Raw genomic sequence first — 15,890 nt, 5'->3', positions numbered from 1 at the left:
CCTCTCTCGGCTTCAAACGGAACAACGTTCAACCCTTTTATTACCACAAACAACCCCGCAAACATCAACCAGCCACAAATCCAATGCAGTTCTCAACAATGAGCATAATATACACAGAGAGACAGATTACGCTGATATTTCAGCTACCATTTAATTAAACTAAGGGCCAGCCCCACACGAGAGCGGAAATAAAGCCTGTTATTACGCAGTAGGGCTAAATATGTTAGGTCCAGACATCCACCGTGATTAAATGTGTCTGCATAGCCAGTGATGGCTTTTTTATGATTGTGCATGATGCATGATGCTCTCCTCTCATTATGAAAATGGCAACGTGCCGTGTATGACCTTCTCTGAGACTGCCTGCAACAGTATCCCCCACAGAGCGACAGGCAGACGAGCTCATGGTCCCCCACCGCCCAGGCAGTAATGGGATTAAGATCTATTGGCTAATGAGCCCTCAGCCTTTTAATAGAATTTCTGCAGCAGATTAACCGTTGATCAAATGTCCCACAGATTAGTGCTTTATCTATTTAAAAATCATCCGCATTTGTCTGAGTCAGCTGCAGGTTTGTTAAAAATACCTACAGCATATTCCTTTTTTTTTTTAGCCAGTTCCAATATTGGCCAGCTTCAGAGTGCTCTCATAATGTGGCAGACTTTAAAGCCCACATTTCACTAATTACGTCAGTTTGGTGAGAGCAGAGCACCTCATTTTCTCCCCTTAGAACGGCAATGCTGGGTTGAAAGGACACTGCTTAAAAATCATGAGTCTATGGCAAATAGTATAACTAGCCTATCTTTGAAATTAATATGAATTCTGCCCACTCCTGAGGAAAAATATCCAATGCTCTTTGTTGCCTGTGAATTTCAGCGTGATAAAAGCACAGGGAGCTTTTAAAAAGGGAGAAGATGCATGAGGTGTATCGCCAGCGTATATAAAAAAAATCAAGCTGAATTTGTTTGAATCATCCTCTTCTCTCCTACATGGCTGTATGAAGTAGTTCAAAGTACAACTGAGTCAGATTCTATTTATAACAAACGCCGATGGTGAGGTAAGTCTAAAAATATGCAAATGGGTTATTTTCAGCCATTTTCATTCAGGTGTTTTAAATGCTCGGCTGTCTGGTTACAACAACAGAGGGTTAACACCCTCAACAAAAGATTTTTAATTTTCTGTCTTATCTGGGCAAACCTGTCAGGCATAATTATGGCGCGACGTTTCTCAACCTGCTGTCAGATCAACTTTTAAAGTGCTGCGTTGCTTCAGGACAGTGAAACTCGCTGCTGTCACACCGTGGACTCGACGAGACCGAATGCGTGAGGTACAGCGAGGATACAAGACGCTTGAAAAAAGCCTCGCCTTCTTTAATCATCTTGCGTAAATGATAATGGAAGATCATTGTAATTAAATAATCAACAATGACAGTCAGACAAGGGCACTGCCGAGAAGCACCGTCTCCTCTGAATCATGAGGCTCTTGCTTTTGTTGAATCATAGAAGTGGATGGCGCAGTATTTCACTTGTTAAAGCATGTCATGTTTTTCCTCTCTCTGCCGACTACACAAACAAAATCAAATCTGGGTTTCTGTCTCTATCTGCTCGAGAGGTCAAGGCCACGGCAGAGCAGTTATTTCAGAGTTACCTTGCTGACTGGAAGACTTGGAAAATGACAGAAATACCAACGCAGAGCGAGGAGGAGGAAGGAGGAAAGGAGGAAGGCGGAGGCGGTGAAGGACGCGAAGGATGCGTAGGAAGTAGAAAGAGAAGGAGGAGATGGAGGAGGAATATTGGAAGGAGGAGAGAGGACGAGACAGACTGCAGTTATCCTACTCGTTATCCTGAGTGGCAGCCGGGAAACAAGGGCTCTATTAAGGCAGCTCTCGGAGGACAAAGCGAGGAACAAGCGGACGGTCTTCCTCTGCACCCTCCTGGGCTTGTTATGCAGCTCTTCCATGAACTCACCTTCCTCCTTTTTTATTCATCCTCCGCCTTCACCTTTATGTGTGTTCCCTTTCCCTCGCCTGTCCGTCTCAAAGCTGAGACAAAAACAGAGGTGTTCTCATTATCACCTCAGCCAATCCCAGCACTTTGCTCTGTCTTTAAGCAAAAAAAGAGGCAGAGTTTAGAGTTGAGTTGAGCCTGGTCTCTTCTCCTCATGTCTCCCTTTCATAGTCTATGCTCCTGACAACCTCTTCACTTCATTCTCGCTGCCTATTCTGAATCTGGACAGGTACAGTTCTTTGCGTTTACCCCTTCCTTCTTCTTTCCTTCCTTCCTTTCGCTATTCTCAGTTCCTTCCACATGTCTTTTCCCTTCTTTGACTGACAGATAGCCCTAGGGGCTGGGATGCAGTTCTGCTGCGTTGCTTCACTCACTGTGAAAACTGCTTCTGCTGCCACATGTACATCTCTCGTACAGTTACCTAATATAAAGCGATTTCCATCTCCCTTCAGGTTTGACTGATAATCCTGATAGAGAGGAGTCACTGAGAAACATCTCTGGATCACAACTCCTGCTCCTAAGTCAGATGCCATTTAAATAAAATAGATTATAAAATGAGCAGAATTTGTCATGTCAGATTATGTCGGCTGAAAGAAAACTGCACAACCTTTGAGTCGATAATAATGTATACAGAGCTGTTATTGGCATGCACATGATCCAGCCATAAGGTGAGAAATGGGTTGTGGATCGTTGCTCTTTTACGCACAGTAAAGTGTAATTGAGTGATTGTCGCTGGTGTTTGGTCTTCATTAAGAGAAAGAGAGAACTCAATAATCAATCAATCATCATGAAACCCGGGGGCAAACTGAGTTACACACTGAGTTCCTGAAGATGAAACAGACACTGGAACGCAAATCCATATCTGCGAGCACTTGAGTGGGAGAGTGGATGAGTAATCATGGCAAATTGGAAACAAGCCTTGTGAATCGGTCGCTGCAAGCGCACGCAGAATGCAATCACACTGCATATAATCCCCCCACCCCTTACAGAAGAGCTGAAATCACAGTTTGTCACCTGCTTTCTGAAAGATGAATAAGGGTTTTAGCGATATCAGGAATGCTCCTTTAGTCTCCGAGCCTCTGAGTGGGAGGATGGATGCACGTGTTTGACTGACAGCTGAGCCAACAGGAGCAATGAGACTCCAAAATAAACAAACTTGTGCTGGTAACTGCTGCTTTGTAGCTTGTAAGACCCCAAGTTGTGTTAGCTGTGGCGTTTAAAGCTGCCGTGATCAATATACTGTATTTGTACAAATGTGTAACGTTAGCTTGGAAAATCCAAACTGAATCTCCATGTAATCTCCTATCTCCATGTAGGAGATACAGGAGAGTCAGTTTGGCATTGGGCGAATTGAATCGCGTTTCCCTCCCGGGACAGTTTGGTACGACCAATCATAGCACGGGAGGCGGGAGTTAATGCTGCGTCATCTTCAGCGCCTCGAAGATGATGCCGGAGGAGGAGGAGAGGGGCCAAAGCGAATCTTTTTGTGGTCTCTTGGCGTTTTGGATGGCGTTAGTCGTTGCCTCTTTTCAGTTGACGATGAGGAGGCAGTGGACGGCTCGTTACTTTCGGTTCTTGCCATTATTTGTACAGAGGAAAATCCCGTTCCAAACGTGTGAGTAAATTTAAGCAACTTTACACATATGCACTGACTTGTTTGGCTCCGATTTAAAGTTATTCCTAACACCGCTAATCGTTCGGAAGGAGTCTTTTGTTGCGTAGCCTTTTCAAAATAAGTGTTGTACTGAGAGTACCCCATGTATTCGCAGATTTTTGTGACAAAAACGCAGTAATCATTCACCGCGACGCTTTCTCGGCTGCATGCCATTGTTGTTTGGACTACAAGGTTGATTTGTTTGTGCGTCACATCCGTGTTACGCTGATTGGTTCTTTCTTGTTTCAAGCTGCATTCGTTAGCCCCCCTTTTGAAATCGTCTCCTCTCATCACAATGCCAGACTGCCTTTATTTTATTTATATTAATACATAAATAAAGTCAGTCTGGATTTCCAGGCAAGTGTAAGGTGGAATGTTGGTGTTCGCATGACGGCAAACCCACCAAATAATTAAACAATGATGGCTCCATTCAGCTGCTGCGAGTGGATTTAGCATCTTTCAGCGAATAGTTCTGGTTTCATAGCCCATAGTATTTGCCGGTAGGGTTCCAGCTAAGGGATTACTCTGCTGAAAATGTGTTTAAACCATGCTGCAATGAATAAAATGCTTCAGTCCATTGTAACAAATGCTATTTTTCACTGTTACTATGTAATTGCCATGTCATGATGGCAGCTGGTTTTTCGCCTCAAGTCATGGTCACATGCAGTCAGTGCAGCAGGTTTAGAAAATGGCGGCAGAAGCAGATTCCAAACTTGGATCACTCGTTGTAATTACTAGAAAATAAAAAAAGGGTGGTTTGTAAACCACAATGGCATACCAAGGCAGCAATAGCATGATAACCTAAAAAGAAAGAAACACGAATGCGATGACAGAGGGAAGTTTTATAAAATCTTTTGTCCTTGTTGCTGCTAAATAGTGTCAGAAAGCTTAAACTGAAACATAAAAGGGAATCCTAAATGCGATGTTCAGCCCTCATCTTTGTGTATCAAAGTTACATACAACATCCATCTGTCTTCACTCACCCCTCTCCAATCATTGCGCTCAAGCACACCAGCTCACCGACAACCTTGCTCAAACACGACTAAAGCTACTCTCCGGTGCACAATGGCAAGTTGTAAAAACTGGAGTCATTCAGCCATACATTGTTCAAACCAGAAACCAATTGTGAAGATGAATAATGATACAGAAAGTCCAGCCTGGCAAGTGACAGGATTGGTTCCTTTTTTTGTTACAAATGAAAACCTGAAAGTCTGAATATGTGATTTTTAGACTGTCATCAGTTCACTGTGGTTTCAAGGTGGAAATACTGCTCTTTTCACTCATGTCTATCACCTTATAAATAAAGCCAAATGGATGTGTCAATAAATCAGAAAAAACACCTTGATTTTCACTAGAGAGTGTTTTTAACTTTAGGATAACTGGACTACTTGTAAGGTAGTCTAGGGATTAAACAGCAAAAAGAGCATTTAGTGGCAGCCCTAGTTTTGTTCACACTAGCCACTCTAATCTAAGTCATTTTCAGCTGTTTTGAATGAAAAAACTCAAACAAACCAACTGGACAATAACTGACCTGTACTAACAGCAGGCAGATCAGATTAGTGACTAGCTGGGAACAAAATGACAGATTTAGCAACTAAAAAACATGTTCCAAGCAAATTAGTAGAGACCAAACCTAAATTTGGGTTCTATACAGACAGAAACAACTCCAAAGAATGTTCCCCTTTTTATCTGCTGATATGTAAATAAGCAACTGTTTGCTGTGCTCACATTAGAACACCCTTTTACTTTTGTCACAACAGAGCACGGGTATGTCATTTACAGAGCAGATCTGTCGCCGGCTGCAGAGAAAAACATGCATTTTAATTTCTGTTGGCCCTTATAACAACGTAGCTGCGGTGTTCCCAGTGCAGTTCGCAGCACTGTAGCCGCTACAGTGCCGAGCTATCCTGGGAGAGGGTGTCATTTAGGTAGAAGCAGCAGGTTGCGCTCAGCTAAACGACAGCTCCGGCCATTAGCAGGCCTAATTAAGACACACTAATTACGGGTGATGGAGTGAGTGCTTTGTAAGGCCGCCTCTAAATAAATAATGAATACATAATCATTGTGCTTAAACAAGCCGCTTGAGCTTAAACAGTCACAGGCCCTGAGGCCTTGTGGGTAAATGGTGGAGCAGAGGAGGGAGAGCTGCAGCGATGCATCATGGGAGCTGTCAAGGGGCAAAAAAATTTAATACGGTTTTAAAAATCCACTACCTGGGCCTGAGTGCTGGGTGGGAGGGGCCCAGGGGAGGTTTCAGCTATGATGAGGCTGTGATGTTTTTTTTTTTTCCTGCCCACCATTGGAGAAACACACATTGTGACCCTTGCTGTTTAAAACTATACATCAAAGCTTTCACAGGTGTTCCTCTATCTTATGCAATATCGCCTGTGACGGGCCTATTTTTCATGCATCTTCTCTGTTTACCTGAATCTGTTAATATGCAAGTTTATAAGGGCCTCTCCATCTGTGCATCCATTCATTTGCTATTAATCTTCCCTCTTGTGCGTTTGTTTACTGGTCTGTCTGCTGTTTTTGCTGCTCCAAGTTTTTGTCTGTCTGGCGTGTCATGTTGTCGAAAAACTCTGACAACCTTCCCGGTGCTCGACATCAATGTAAATGAGGTCTGAGTGAACAAATTGTTTGTCTGGGCCCTGTCCTGCTCTCTGTCCTCGTCAATATGCCAGCATGACCTCAGCACTCTGCGCTCCTCCTCTCGCTGCCTGCAGCACTTCCTCATGAACTAACTGGCCATCCCCAGGTCTCCTCCCATCCTCCTCCTCCTCATGATTGCCATTTTTCCTCTTCCATTTTACACCCTATTATGAATCACCTCCTTTCTGCTTCCCTTTGTTCATTTTCCTTCTCTCCTCTCGTGTCGGCTTATCCGCTATCACGCAATAATTAAATATCCTTTCTTCCCTTCTCAAACTGTCCACACATTCCTCCTCAAACAAACGCCTAACACCGTCTTTTTCCCCCACACACAACACTGAGAAACAAAAAGGTTGCGAAAAAACCCATGAATATATCATTGGTACAACTAACAATATGGGAAATACGATGAAATAAGTGCAGTTTCGCTTTAGATCATGTCTCTTTATTAGAGTATCGCTTCAGAAGGAGACGTGTGCTGGTAAATGATCACAACTCGAGAAAGCCAGAGTTTCTCTCCAATAAAACATCAGTTCACAGTGTAGTGTAATGCAGCAGGGCTCCTTGATGGTGCTCTTGAAACATAACCCTCCAGGAGTGCGTAGGAGTCACAAATCTAAATTGCATCATTAACACTGAACATAAAATTCTTTTATCTCTTTCTCCTTGTCCTTAAAGAACACTGTTGATGCTAAACTAGCCTCGGCGTGATTCAAGACGCTGATTAAAAGTGCTCGTGTGGACTTGAAACTGCAGATGAATTGAAAGATGAAAGGGAGAGGTGTCCATCTTCAGCATCTGATCAAATGCTCCTGTCCCTTCAGCAGCCCACAGTGTCCTTTGAGAAACTAGCAATGGGCCAGCCAAGGACAGCTGAGATGGCCATTAGTTACAGATCTGACAGCATAGTGACAGAAAATTTTAACTGGTGGCCAAGCATCCTAATAAGCTTAGAGGGGCTTGAAAGGAGAAGATAATGAGCTGAAAATACAGGAAATACAAAGGCTACCTCCCCATTCATCTCATAGGAACACTTCAGCAATTCGGTCAATAAACACACATCTGAGACCTAAACAGGGAGAAGGTGCTCACAGATGCTGGCTCCAATTATTTCATGCAGGGACTAGTGGCTGGTAAAATAAATAAATAAATAAATAAAATCTTTAGAGTCCCGGAGCCCGATGCCTAAAAGCATCTTAAAGCTAAGATGTTCATAAAGACCTTGTTGTGAATCTTCTTACATGTGTGGGGTGTTTTCAAAAGTTTCATTACTAAGGATCCTCTAAGAGTCCTAGATTGCAAGTTCCTCCATCCCACTTATGTTAAGAAGGCTGAACACCTTCAGATGGAACTAGGACATGATTCATTTAAAGTATTCGTAGATTTATCTTATTTGTTTACTAGCATGCTATCAAGATCACTGATGTTCTCTTTCAGCCCTGTCTACTAAAAATGATGTCTGCTTTAGGGATATCCAAATATTCGGTCGTGACGGTGGGATCCAAATATTTATTTTTGAGATCTGAATATTCAGATTTGGATATCCGTCATTAATCGGTGCCAAATATGTCACCCATCTATCACAGGGCTACATATAGAGACAAACAATCACACTCACATTCGCACCTTCGGGCAATTTAGAGTGATCAATTAACCTCAGCATGTTTTTGGACCGTGGGAGGAAGCCGGAGTGCCCGGAGAAAACCCACGCATGCACAGGAAGAACATGCAAACTCCATGCAGAAAGCTCCCAGGGCCAGGCCGGGATTTGAACCGTGGATCTTCTTGCTGCAAGGCGAAAGTGCTAACCACTACTCCACTGTGCAGCCCTCAAACCATGATATTTAACTAAATTAACCAAGTAGTTTCGGTGCCGAAGCCAAACCAGTGAGCGTTAAAAGAAATTTAAGTGTAAAAACAATGCTTGTGACATCCACAACGCAGTCTTCAGGGTGATAATCCGGCTGTAGATGGATGCCCCCACCTCCCCGCCAGCGTCCGCATGCAGATGGGATTGAAAAGGCGGTTTTATTTGTATATGAATATTATTTTCAGGGGACAGGGTTGTCTCTTTGTCTAGAAGTGCAGCTTTACGTTGCTTCGTTGTTTATTTATTAAAATAAGTGAGAATGCATAAGAGCAAATATTAAATAAATAAATTGTGCCAGAGGCTAAAATAGGGAACCTGGGAATTTATTTCTGTGAATTTCTTTCTACAAGGAATTATTTATAAGACTGTGGATTTACATTACACGGCCATAAACCGTGCATGATCATATCTGCGCAATTCCACTGGTATCCCCTCTTCATTATTTCATATGCAAAGGCATCCAGAGAAATGATATCCAAAACAACCTTCACAATGATGACTGCATTTTGATGGACAGAGATGGAACCCACTTGTATTAATCTTTATTTGTCAGCATAACCTTGAGGCAAAGTAAAGTTTTTGCCAATAAAAAGCTAAATCTTTAATACTATAGAAATCTCCTCTGGCTAAAGTGCCACTTTGACTTTTCTTTTGTTTTCTATTTCAATACGTCTTCCTTTATTCTAGTGCATTAGTCCCCTGTGATTTTTAAAGTATCCACATAATTTGAGGCTCAGTTTTGGCTTAAGTGCAACAATGAACAGATTTATTGAAGTATGCCAGTTTTTTACTGCGGCGACGTGTATCAATAAAACGCAGAAGCTCTGATTGATGACTTCAAGTTTGGCTACATTTTCATGAGGATTGAAGTGCTTGCTCTGCATTTAATGTATGTTTAGATTATATCATGGTTCTCATAAAGCTGCATTAAATTGCCAGAGTTAAGAACTGTGCATGCCGTTTTTGCTTTTATGTGCTGTTTTAGTAAAAGCGTGTTAAAAATTAACAGGTGTTCATAGAAAGGCTTTTAGACAACTATGTCTACAAATCTAATATTGATTCTGATTTATAGAAAGCAGAATAAATATATTTGTTTTTCCTTAGTTGACAGCCTCGCTCGTCTGCACTTTACTGATGTTATGAGAAACAGAACATTAGCTCAAATGAAAAGAAAAACAAAACCGAGTCACAGTCAAAGAGTACAGCGGCTGCAACTTGTGCTTTTGTACTTGAAAAAGACGCATGTATTGATATGTAGCGCATATATGTCACGTCTGACTAATTCAGAGGCAGGAAAAAATATAAAAGAAAGACAAAAAAATATACAATGGGGGGAAAAAGAATGACATTGAATTTCTTTGAAGTGTATAGAAGTTCTGTGTCAAATTTGTTCGACTTGGTTTTAAAGCTCTGTAGGTTAAAAAAAGAACAAAATAAACCCACATTACATTGCACAAAAACAAAAATAAACAAAAAAAACCTCTAGCAGGAAGGGTGCCAGCACAAAAACTGTACAAAAATTGCACAAATGGTCAAAATAAGGTCAATAATTGTAAAATAACTATATTTATATCTGATTTAAATACAATAAAATAATCTAAATTTACAGTTGCATAGTGTAAAAGAATGACTTATGATTATATTTGCTATTTTTTCAGTGAGTTTACCTGATATTGTAAGGAATTTAACAAACCAGGGAAAATCTGTAAAGAAAATGTAGTAAAAAAAACGTATTTACCATTTTTATATCCTTAATATTTCTATTCCTCCGTTTTAGTTAAATAACGACAAATATCTGCACAATAGAAATATTTCCTGCTGATTTTAATAAAGAAAAATAGTACAGTTTTTTGGCTGAACAATGATAAAGAATGAAAACAATTAATAAAAATACAGATATTTGATGGGGGACATTATTTACAGTTTTACTCTGTTTTTTAGGGGCAACATGTAAATTAATATTATTTGCTGTTATTTCACTACTTGTTTCAAAAAGTTACAGTTATAAACTAAAAAACACGTCCATTTGTTTGTTTGTAGCTGTTCTGGCACATTGTTATTTAAAACCTCTCCCAGTGACTGTAGAAAATAGACACCCACTTCACTGAAAAATAAAGCTAATATTTCTGTATTTGCCCATCTCTCACTCCAGCCATAAAAGGCGTACTGGTAGCCCGGGGCAACCATGTTGACTGTGCTTCATGTTCGGGGCACACATTACATGACTGGCCCTGCGTACATTTATATCCATGACTGAAGTGTATGTGCCCAACCGCAGCTGAATCCTGCATAATTCATGATGTGTCAGAGTTCTCCACTAGCTGGTGTCTGTCTGTCAGCACTGCGTGTCCCCTGTCCCTCCCCATCCATTCCCCCTGAATGGTAATGACAAGGCAGCGAACGCACACACAGCCACAAAAAGACCATAAACAAAGACACAGAAATAGACAGCACATTTGCACGCACGCTTGTACAGTTACACAGACACAAACATACACAGAATATTACACCACCGCACACAGCAGTCTGAAAAAAGGCGGCGAGTCGACAATCAGCAAAGTGTTGGCGTTGTCGTACGTGAATGTGTGTGTGCGTGCCCGTAGGTGTGCGTGTGTGTATCAGCTCTGCCTTGAAGAGCTCCTGTTCGGTGTCTTATGACAGGACGTCAGTCTGCCGCTGCAGCAGCAGAAGTGGTGGCGTCCCGGGGGAGGCCTCTAAAAGCTCACAGGGTTCTGGGGGTGGGGAGCCCAGACTTAGTGAAAGCTTTTCCATGTTCATCCACCCAGCTCTGCTTCTCCTCCTCCGATAGCCCCGACTCCGCCGGCGTCATTCCGCATCCAAATGCAGAGAAAAACTCGCTAACCCCTACCCTCTAACCACCCATCTCTCCCCGTGCATTTCCCATTCCGTCGCTGCATCTGTCAGTTTTTCCCAACATCTCTGTATCTTCCTTTTCCACTTCACCTCCTCTCACCCCCCCTCCTAGTTGTTACCTCTCTTTCTTCTCCCTCCTCGAATTTTTTGCATCTGTCACTCTCCCACGTACATCTCCATCTCTTCTCCCCAAACTGCTGTTCTGCCTCCCTCCCTCTCCTCCGGCCCACCAGTAGAGCAGCGTATCCAACAGTACATTAACCCCCATACATCTTTGTGAGCTTCTGCAGTCGACACATCCCTCACTGGGAGCTGCTGTCACGCTGAGGAGACAGTAAGAAGGACCCCTCCTTTCACAATGAATGACTGGTGAAGTCTCTAAACAGTGCCAGAGGCTTTAGCCCTGTAGCATGGGGCCCTGACGGTGGTCCTGGACTATAAAACCACACAAAAAACCCATCAGAACGAGAGCTGTCATAGGGCTGACTCGGACGAGATCGCAAGGGAGTCAGATAGTGGGAGGGAGGAAGGGGATGGAAGCGCACACAGCAGCAGCAGCTGTGGTGACATCTTGTCGCCTGAGGCATGAGGAAGAGCGAGAGTTTCGGTGTGCATGTGTTCGTGTTTGCGTTCCTGAACCTCAAAATTCTAATTAGGCACAATGATGAGTGGAGAGGAGTCTAAAAACAGACTGATCCCCGAGCTACCAGTCATTCCCCCCATCCCCCCCAATGGTGTGATCAAGAAACAGACAACTGTATTTGCAGAAAAAAAACATTCCGGAGAAAATAAGAAAAAAATTTCAAAATTCTCTATTGACTCCAGTTTTGGGATTATTTGTTCAAATTTGAAAAGTTCCGATGCTACGGAGGTGATTGAAATTATATTTGTAGTGCTTATTGCAGTAAAAAAAAATACTTTAGATTTTTTACAAAGGACACTAATTTGTTTTCTAGCAAGACCAACATGAGGATATTAATACTATTTTATATCTGCCTTTTACATATGAAACTATAACCAGAATACTGCTAGCTTAGCATAGTACAAAGACTGCAAATAGAGGGAAACATGCAGCCTGGTTCTGTCCAAAATTAACTAAATCCTCGCATCTCTAAGGCTCATGAATGAAAATCCTATTTCCTGTTTGTGTACCTTTAAAATGCTTTTGTATATGTATTTACTTTGCCAACATCTGTTTATTGCACATCAAACACATACGATTATGGATGTAGGGGTGGGAAATGTGTGACTGACAAAATCTAAAAGAACTTACTCTACAATGAAGAAATTTTTCCTATAAACATGTTTATTTGTTGTTGCTGCTTTTACAACATCCAGTAAAAAAAAAAAAAAAAAAAAATATTCAAGATGGAATATATTTTGTAGGATTCCTCCTTTTTTTGCAACCAGAGTGATGGAAGATAAAAAACCTCAAGGAGACAACAGGAGCAGGGCAGGGATCTAAAACACTATAGAAGGTAATGAAATGTGTGATTGCTTGGAATGTGCCATTACGACAGGACGAGGTTCTCAGAACCTTCTCTGCTACAAAATGGGGAGGAGGATAAGTTATTATGGCCCAGTGTGTTAACACAATCTCTGCAGCTCTCAGACACACACTCACACACACAAGAACACTCCTTCCTCAGCATCTGAAAGCAGCACCACAAGGAAATTCATTTACTTTAAGACGGGCAGTAAAAAGGACGCCTCGTGAAAAAAAGAAGAAAAAAAAGGCCCTTTATGTGCAATCAATACCTGAACCAATGAGAGAGCGGAGAGGCTCAGTTTGCCTCATTCAAACACAAGCGCACACACAGAGAGAACCGTCGTGACTTTCTATTAGCTCTGCCGCTTGTCTCCTGAAGGACACCCCGCGAAAGGTTGAAGCAGGTTATGAAGAAGATGTTGCTGCTATAGATTAGACATACAGTGTATCTAGCACAAGCACAAGAACTGCAACTCTTCTCATATTTCTATGCTCGGAAGTAAGTAGCAACATGGCCTTAGCTATAAACACTGGATGATGTAATGCTCAGTTAAACCATCATGTCCTATTGGATACCATGTATCAGGAGTTTGTGCGGCTATGCATGGCGCCTATGAGGAGAATGCCACGCTGATTAATATGGGCTGTGATATGGGGTAATTCCCATACTGCTGCAACTGCAGTTGAAATCCTCCATCGGGCCATTGGAAGAGGTACAAGCTCATTACTCACCATGGAGTGCAGACCCACACAGTCACTCATGGACACACACACAGCCGCAAATACATTCAAACACACTCACGCATAGTAAATATCTTCTAGCGTGAACACCGGAAACACTCAGCATTTACTGATCAGCCGTTTGGTCAGAGGTCGGAGCAAAGACAGCCTCACAAAGCAAGAATAATCACTGCCTTTTTAAACAAGTTCTCAGGTATGCCAAGATGACTAAAGCAACAATTTTCCTCTTAAGTTCCTTTCGACAGCAATTTCATCCCATTTTCCATTTTGTCCACACTGGAAGAATGTAAAACACCGTTTCTGCTTCTCGTCCCTCCGCCTCATTCATCTCTCACCCAGACAAAAGGCCTTACCCTGAGGACAGAATTGCAGGAGTGGAACGAAAATGAACTCTTACCTGTTTCACATCTCTTCCCAGTAAATCCTTGCTGGCAAACACAGTTGTTAGGTGAAACGCAGGTTCCCCCATTCTGGCACAATCCGTCACACATTGCTAGAGATGCACCAGAGGAGAAGAGCCATTACTCACTAAGATTAACGAGCATTAACTATGTAATTAGACCAGCAGCAGCATATGTATTTGCATACAGAATAAGAGCTAATTTGGTGATGTGATTCATTATGGGCACGAATGATATTATTTCGTGTGATTAATGCATCTCACCAAGGTTAATTTAAAAATGTTCATTATCCATGCGTATACTGTTAATGTCTCCCCAAAACACAGAGAAGTCATTGAAGTTGACAGAATGAAATGGAAATGAATGTAACTAAGACACAAATCATACCCTGCTTCCCCCGAATAAGGAGGAAGAAGGACTGGAAACTAAAGAAGTCTGATTGAGTAAAACATGTAGCTCAGAGCGCATCAAAGTTAAAGGACTATTGCAGCAATTAAGAGCTGTGTCTTAATGAAGTTGGGGGCTGGACTCCGGACAGCTAAAAAAATGGAGTGCCAAAAAGGCGGCAAAAAGGATTCATGTGTCTTTATTGATTAATTTGGGGCAAGCTCCAAAAGTGCTGAATGTCAGACCCTCCCACTACCCACTCAGTCGTGAGCCAGAATAACCCTGATTCTACACTGTGGCCTCATCAGGGTAGATTAATTAATTAGGTCAACTGGCAGAAAAATAATTGGTAACTCTTATGTTGATCGAATAATCGTTTATCCCTCTGAACCCCAACACTCACCGGTGTGTTTTAAAGGCATGGATTTTTTTGTGTGTTGCTTTTTTTTTAATCAACAAAATCACATCTTTAATCTTATAAAAACACTGTGAAACGGGAAAAAATTGTTGTGTTTTCAACTTTCAGTTTCATTAGAAAAAAAACGATCAAATCCAAGCTAAAAAAAAATTTAATTGAAATCACTCTCGCTCTCAAAATAATGTCTCACTGAAAAAAATATGTCAAAAGTAAGCTATTTACAATGACCAGATTCTGCAGAGAGAAAAGAAAATCTGCCCTCCATGGTGCAATCGAGGAGCTATTACTCACTCAGCTACAACTTACAGTCATGCAACAACAAATCAGGAACTTTCTGGCTGAACTAGGCTGAACTGCAGGATGTGTAAGCCCAGAGCTGATTGGAGACAAAGATGGAATCAATTGAAAAATGCAAGTAGTGAAATATCTATACGTATGGAGAGCCACCATTTATCCTTGTATTGGTAACAGCTGTTAAAATTTTGCAAAATGAATAATCAAGAGTCCATGTACTATCCTTGGCCGTGCTGTTTCCAAGTTGGTGGAGAACTTTAGATTGCAGCAAATAATGTGATAGAAGCCAAGGATGCCCAGAAACTACTTGGGATTCAGGTAATTCATGTAAAGTAACAATTCTTCAGGCACCAGCTTCTTATCTGTAAGGACTGAGTCGTTTTCATTGTCTGAAAGCTTTCGGGGTTTAGTCTGCCGATTAGGCATAAGAAGTTATCTGTTTTGTTCGTTGCTTTTGCAGGATGTCTAGCACTCGCCGTGACTAGTAAACTGAGCTTAAAGTGGAAAATAAGTGCAGCTCCTGCTTGAATAGATTTCTAATCAAGTAATTGATTAACAGCTGAGGTCAGGTCGATTTTCTTGTAAGACTATAGATTACAAATGGAACAGCAAGCAGAGAAAAACACTCATTAAATGGAGGGAACAGAAGGATTTTCTGTGCGTGCTGGAGAGAGTATAACCACGACGACAGACTTGATACTTCGCATAAAGCTCTTTAAGTCGACCTAGACATCCCTCAATTAGTGAGGTGAAATCTTTGTTTTGTATGATTTATTTAGCTTTAAATTTTCAAAAAAGGGTGGCAGGAAATGAAGGAATTTTAGGATGGACAGCAGAAATGGTTCCAGCACAAGAGACAGAAGCCTGGTCTGCTATGGTACAAAAACAGTCCCAGTGGTATAGCCTCTTGTGAAGCTGAACTCTGGTGGTTCTCACCTTTGCAGACTGTCCCGTTGCCAGTGTAGCCCGGCTTACAGGAGCAGCTGTGGCCTCCAACCATGTTGAAGCACAAGGCATTCTCATCGCAGTTGTGGAGCCCGCTGAGGCACTCGTCATGCTCTGGAAACAAGGAAACACAACATTGTCAATCTCACAGTTTTTCAGGGATA

At 41.9% G+C, this 15,890-nt stretch overlaps 1 protein-coding gene across 2 annotated transcripts in view; it reads right to left on the bottom strand.

Moving 5' to 3' along the window:
- Window positions 1-15,890, bottom strand: part of nell2a (neural EGFL like 2a) — a 92,611-nt gene that overhangs the window by 17,716 nt on the left and 59,005 nt on the right. For both annotated transcript variants that reach the window (XM_051951954.1, XM_051951955.1), the window contains 2 exons: window positions 15,718-15,840; window positions 13,679-13,774 (listed from right to left, as the gene is read on the bottom strand). In XM_051951954.1, the coding sequence (XP_051807914.1) occupies window positions 13,679-13,774; window positions 15,718-15,840 (219 nt within the window). The remainder of the gene's footprint in view (window positions 1-13,678; window positions 13,775-15,717; window positions 15,841-15,890) is intronic.

The sequence above is a fragment of the Acanthochromis polyacanthus genome, chromosome 8, assembly GCF_021347895.1.
Source record: "Acanthochromis polyacanthus isolate Apoly-LR-REF ecotype Palm Island chromosome 8, KAUST_Apoly_ChrSc, whole genome shotgun sequence".
NCBI lineage: Eukaryota > Metazoa > Chordata > Actinopteri > Pomacentridae > Acanthochromis > Acanthochromis polyacanthus.
The sequence above is the reverse complement of the archived record's forward strand: the minus strand, read 5'-3'. Positions and strand labels throughout refer to the sequence as shown.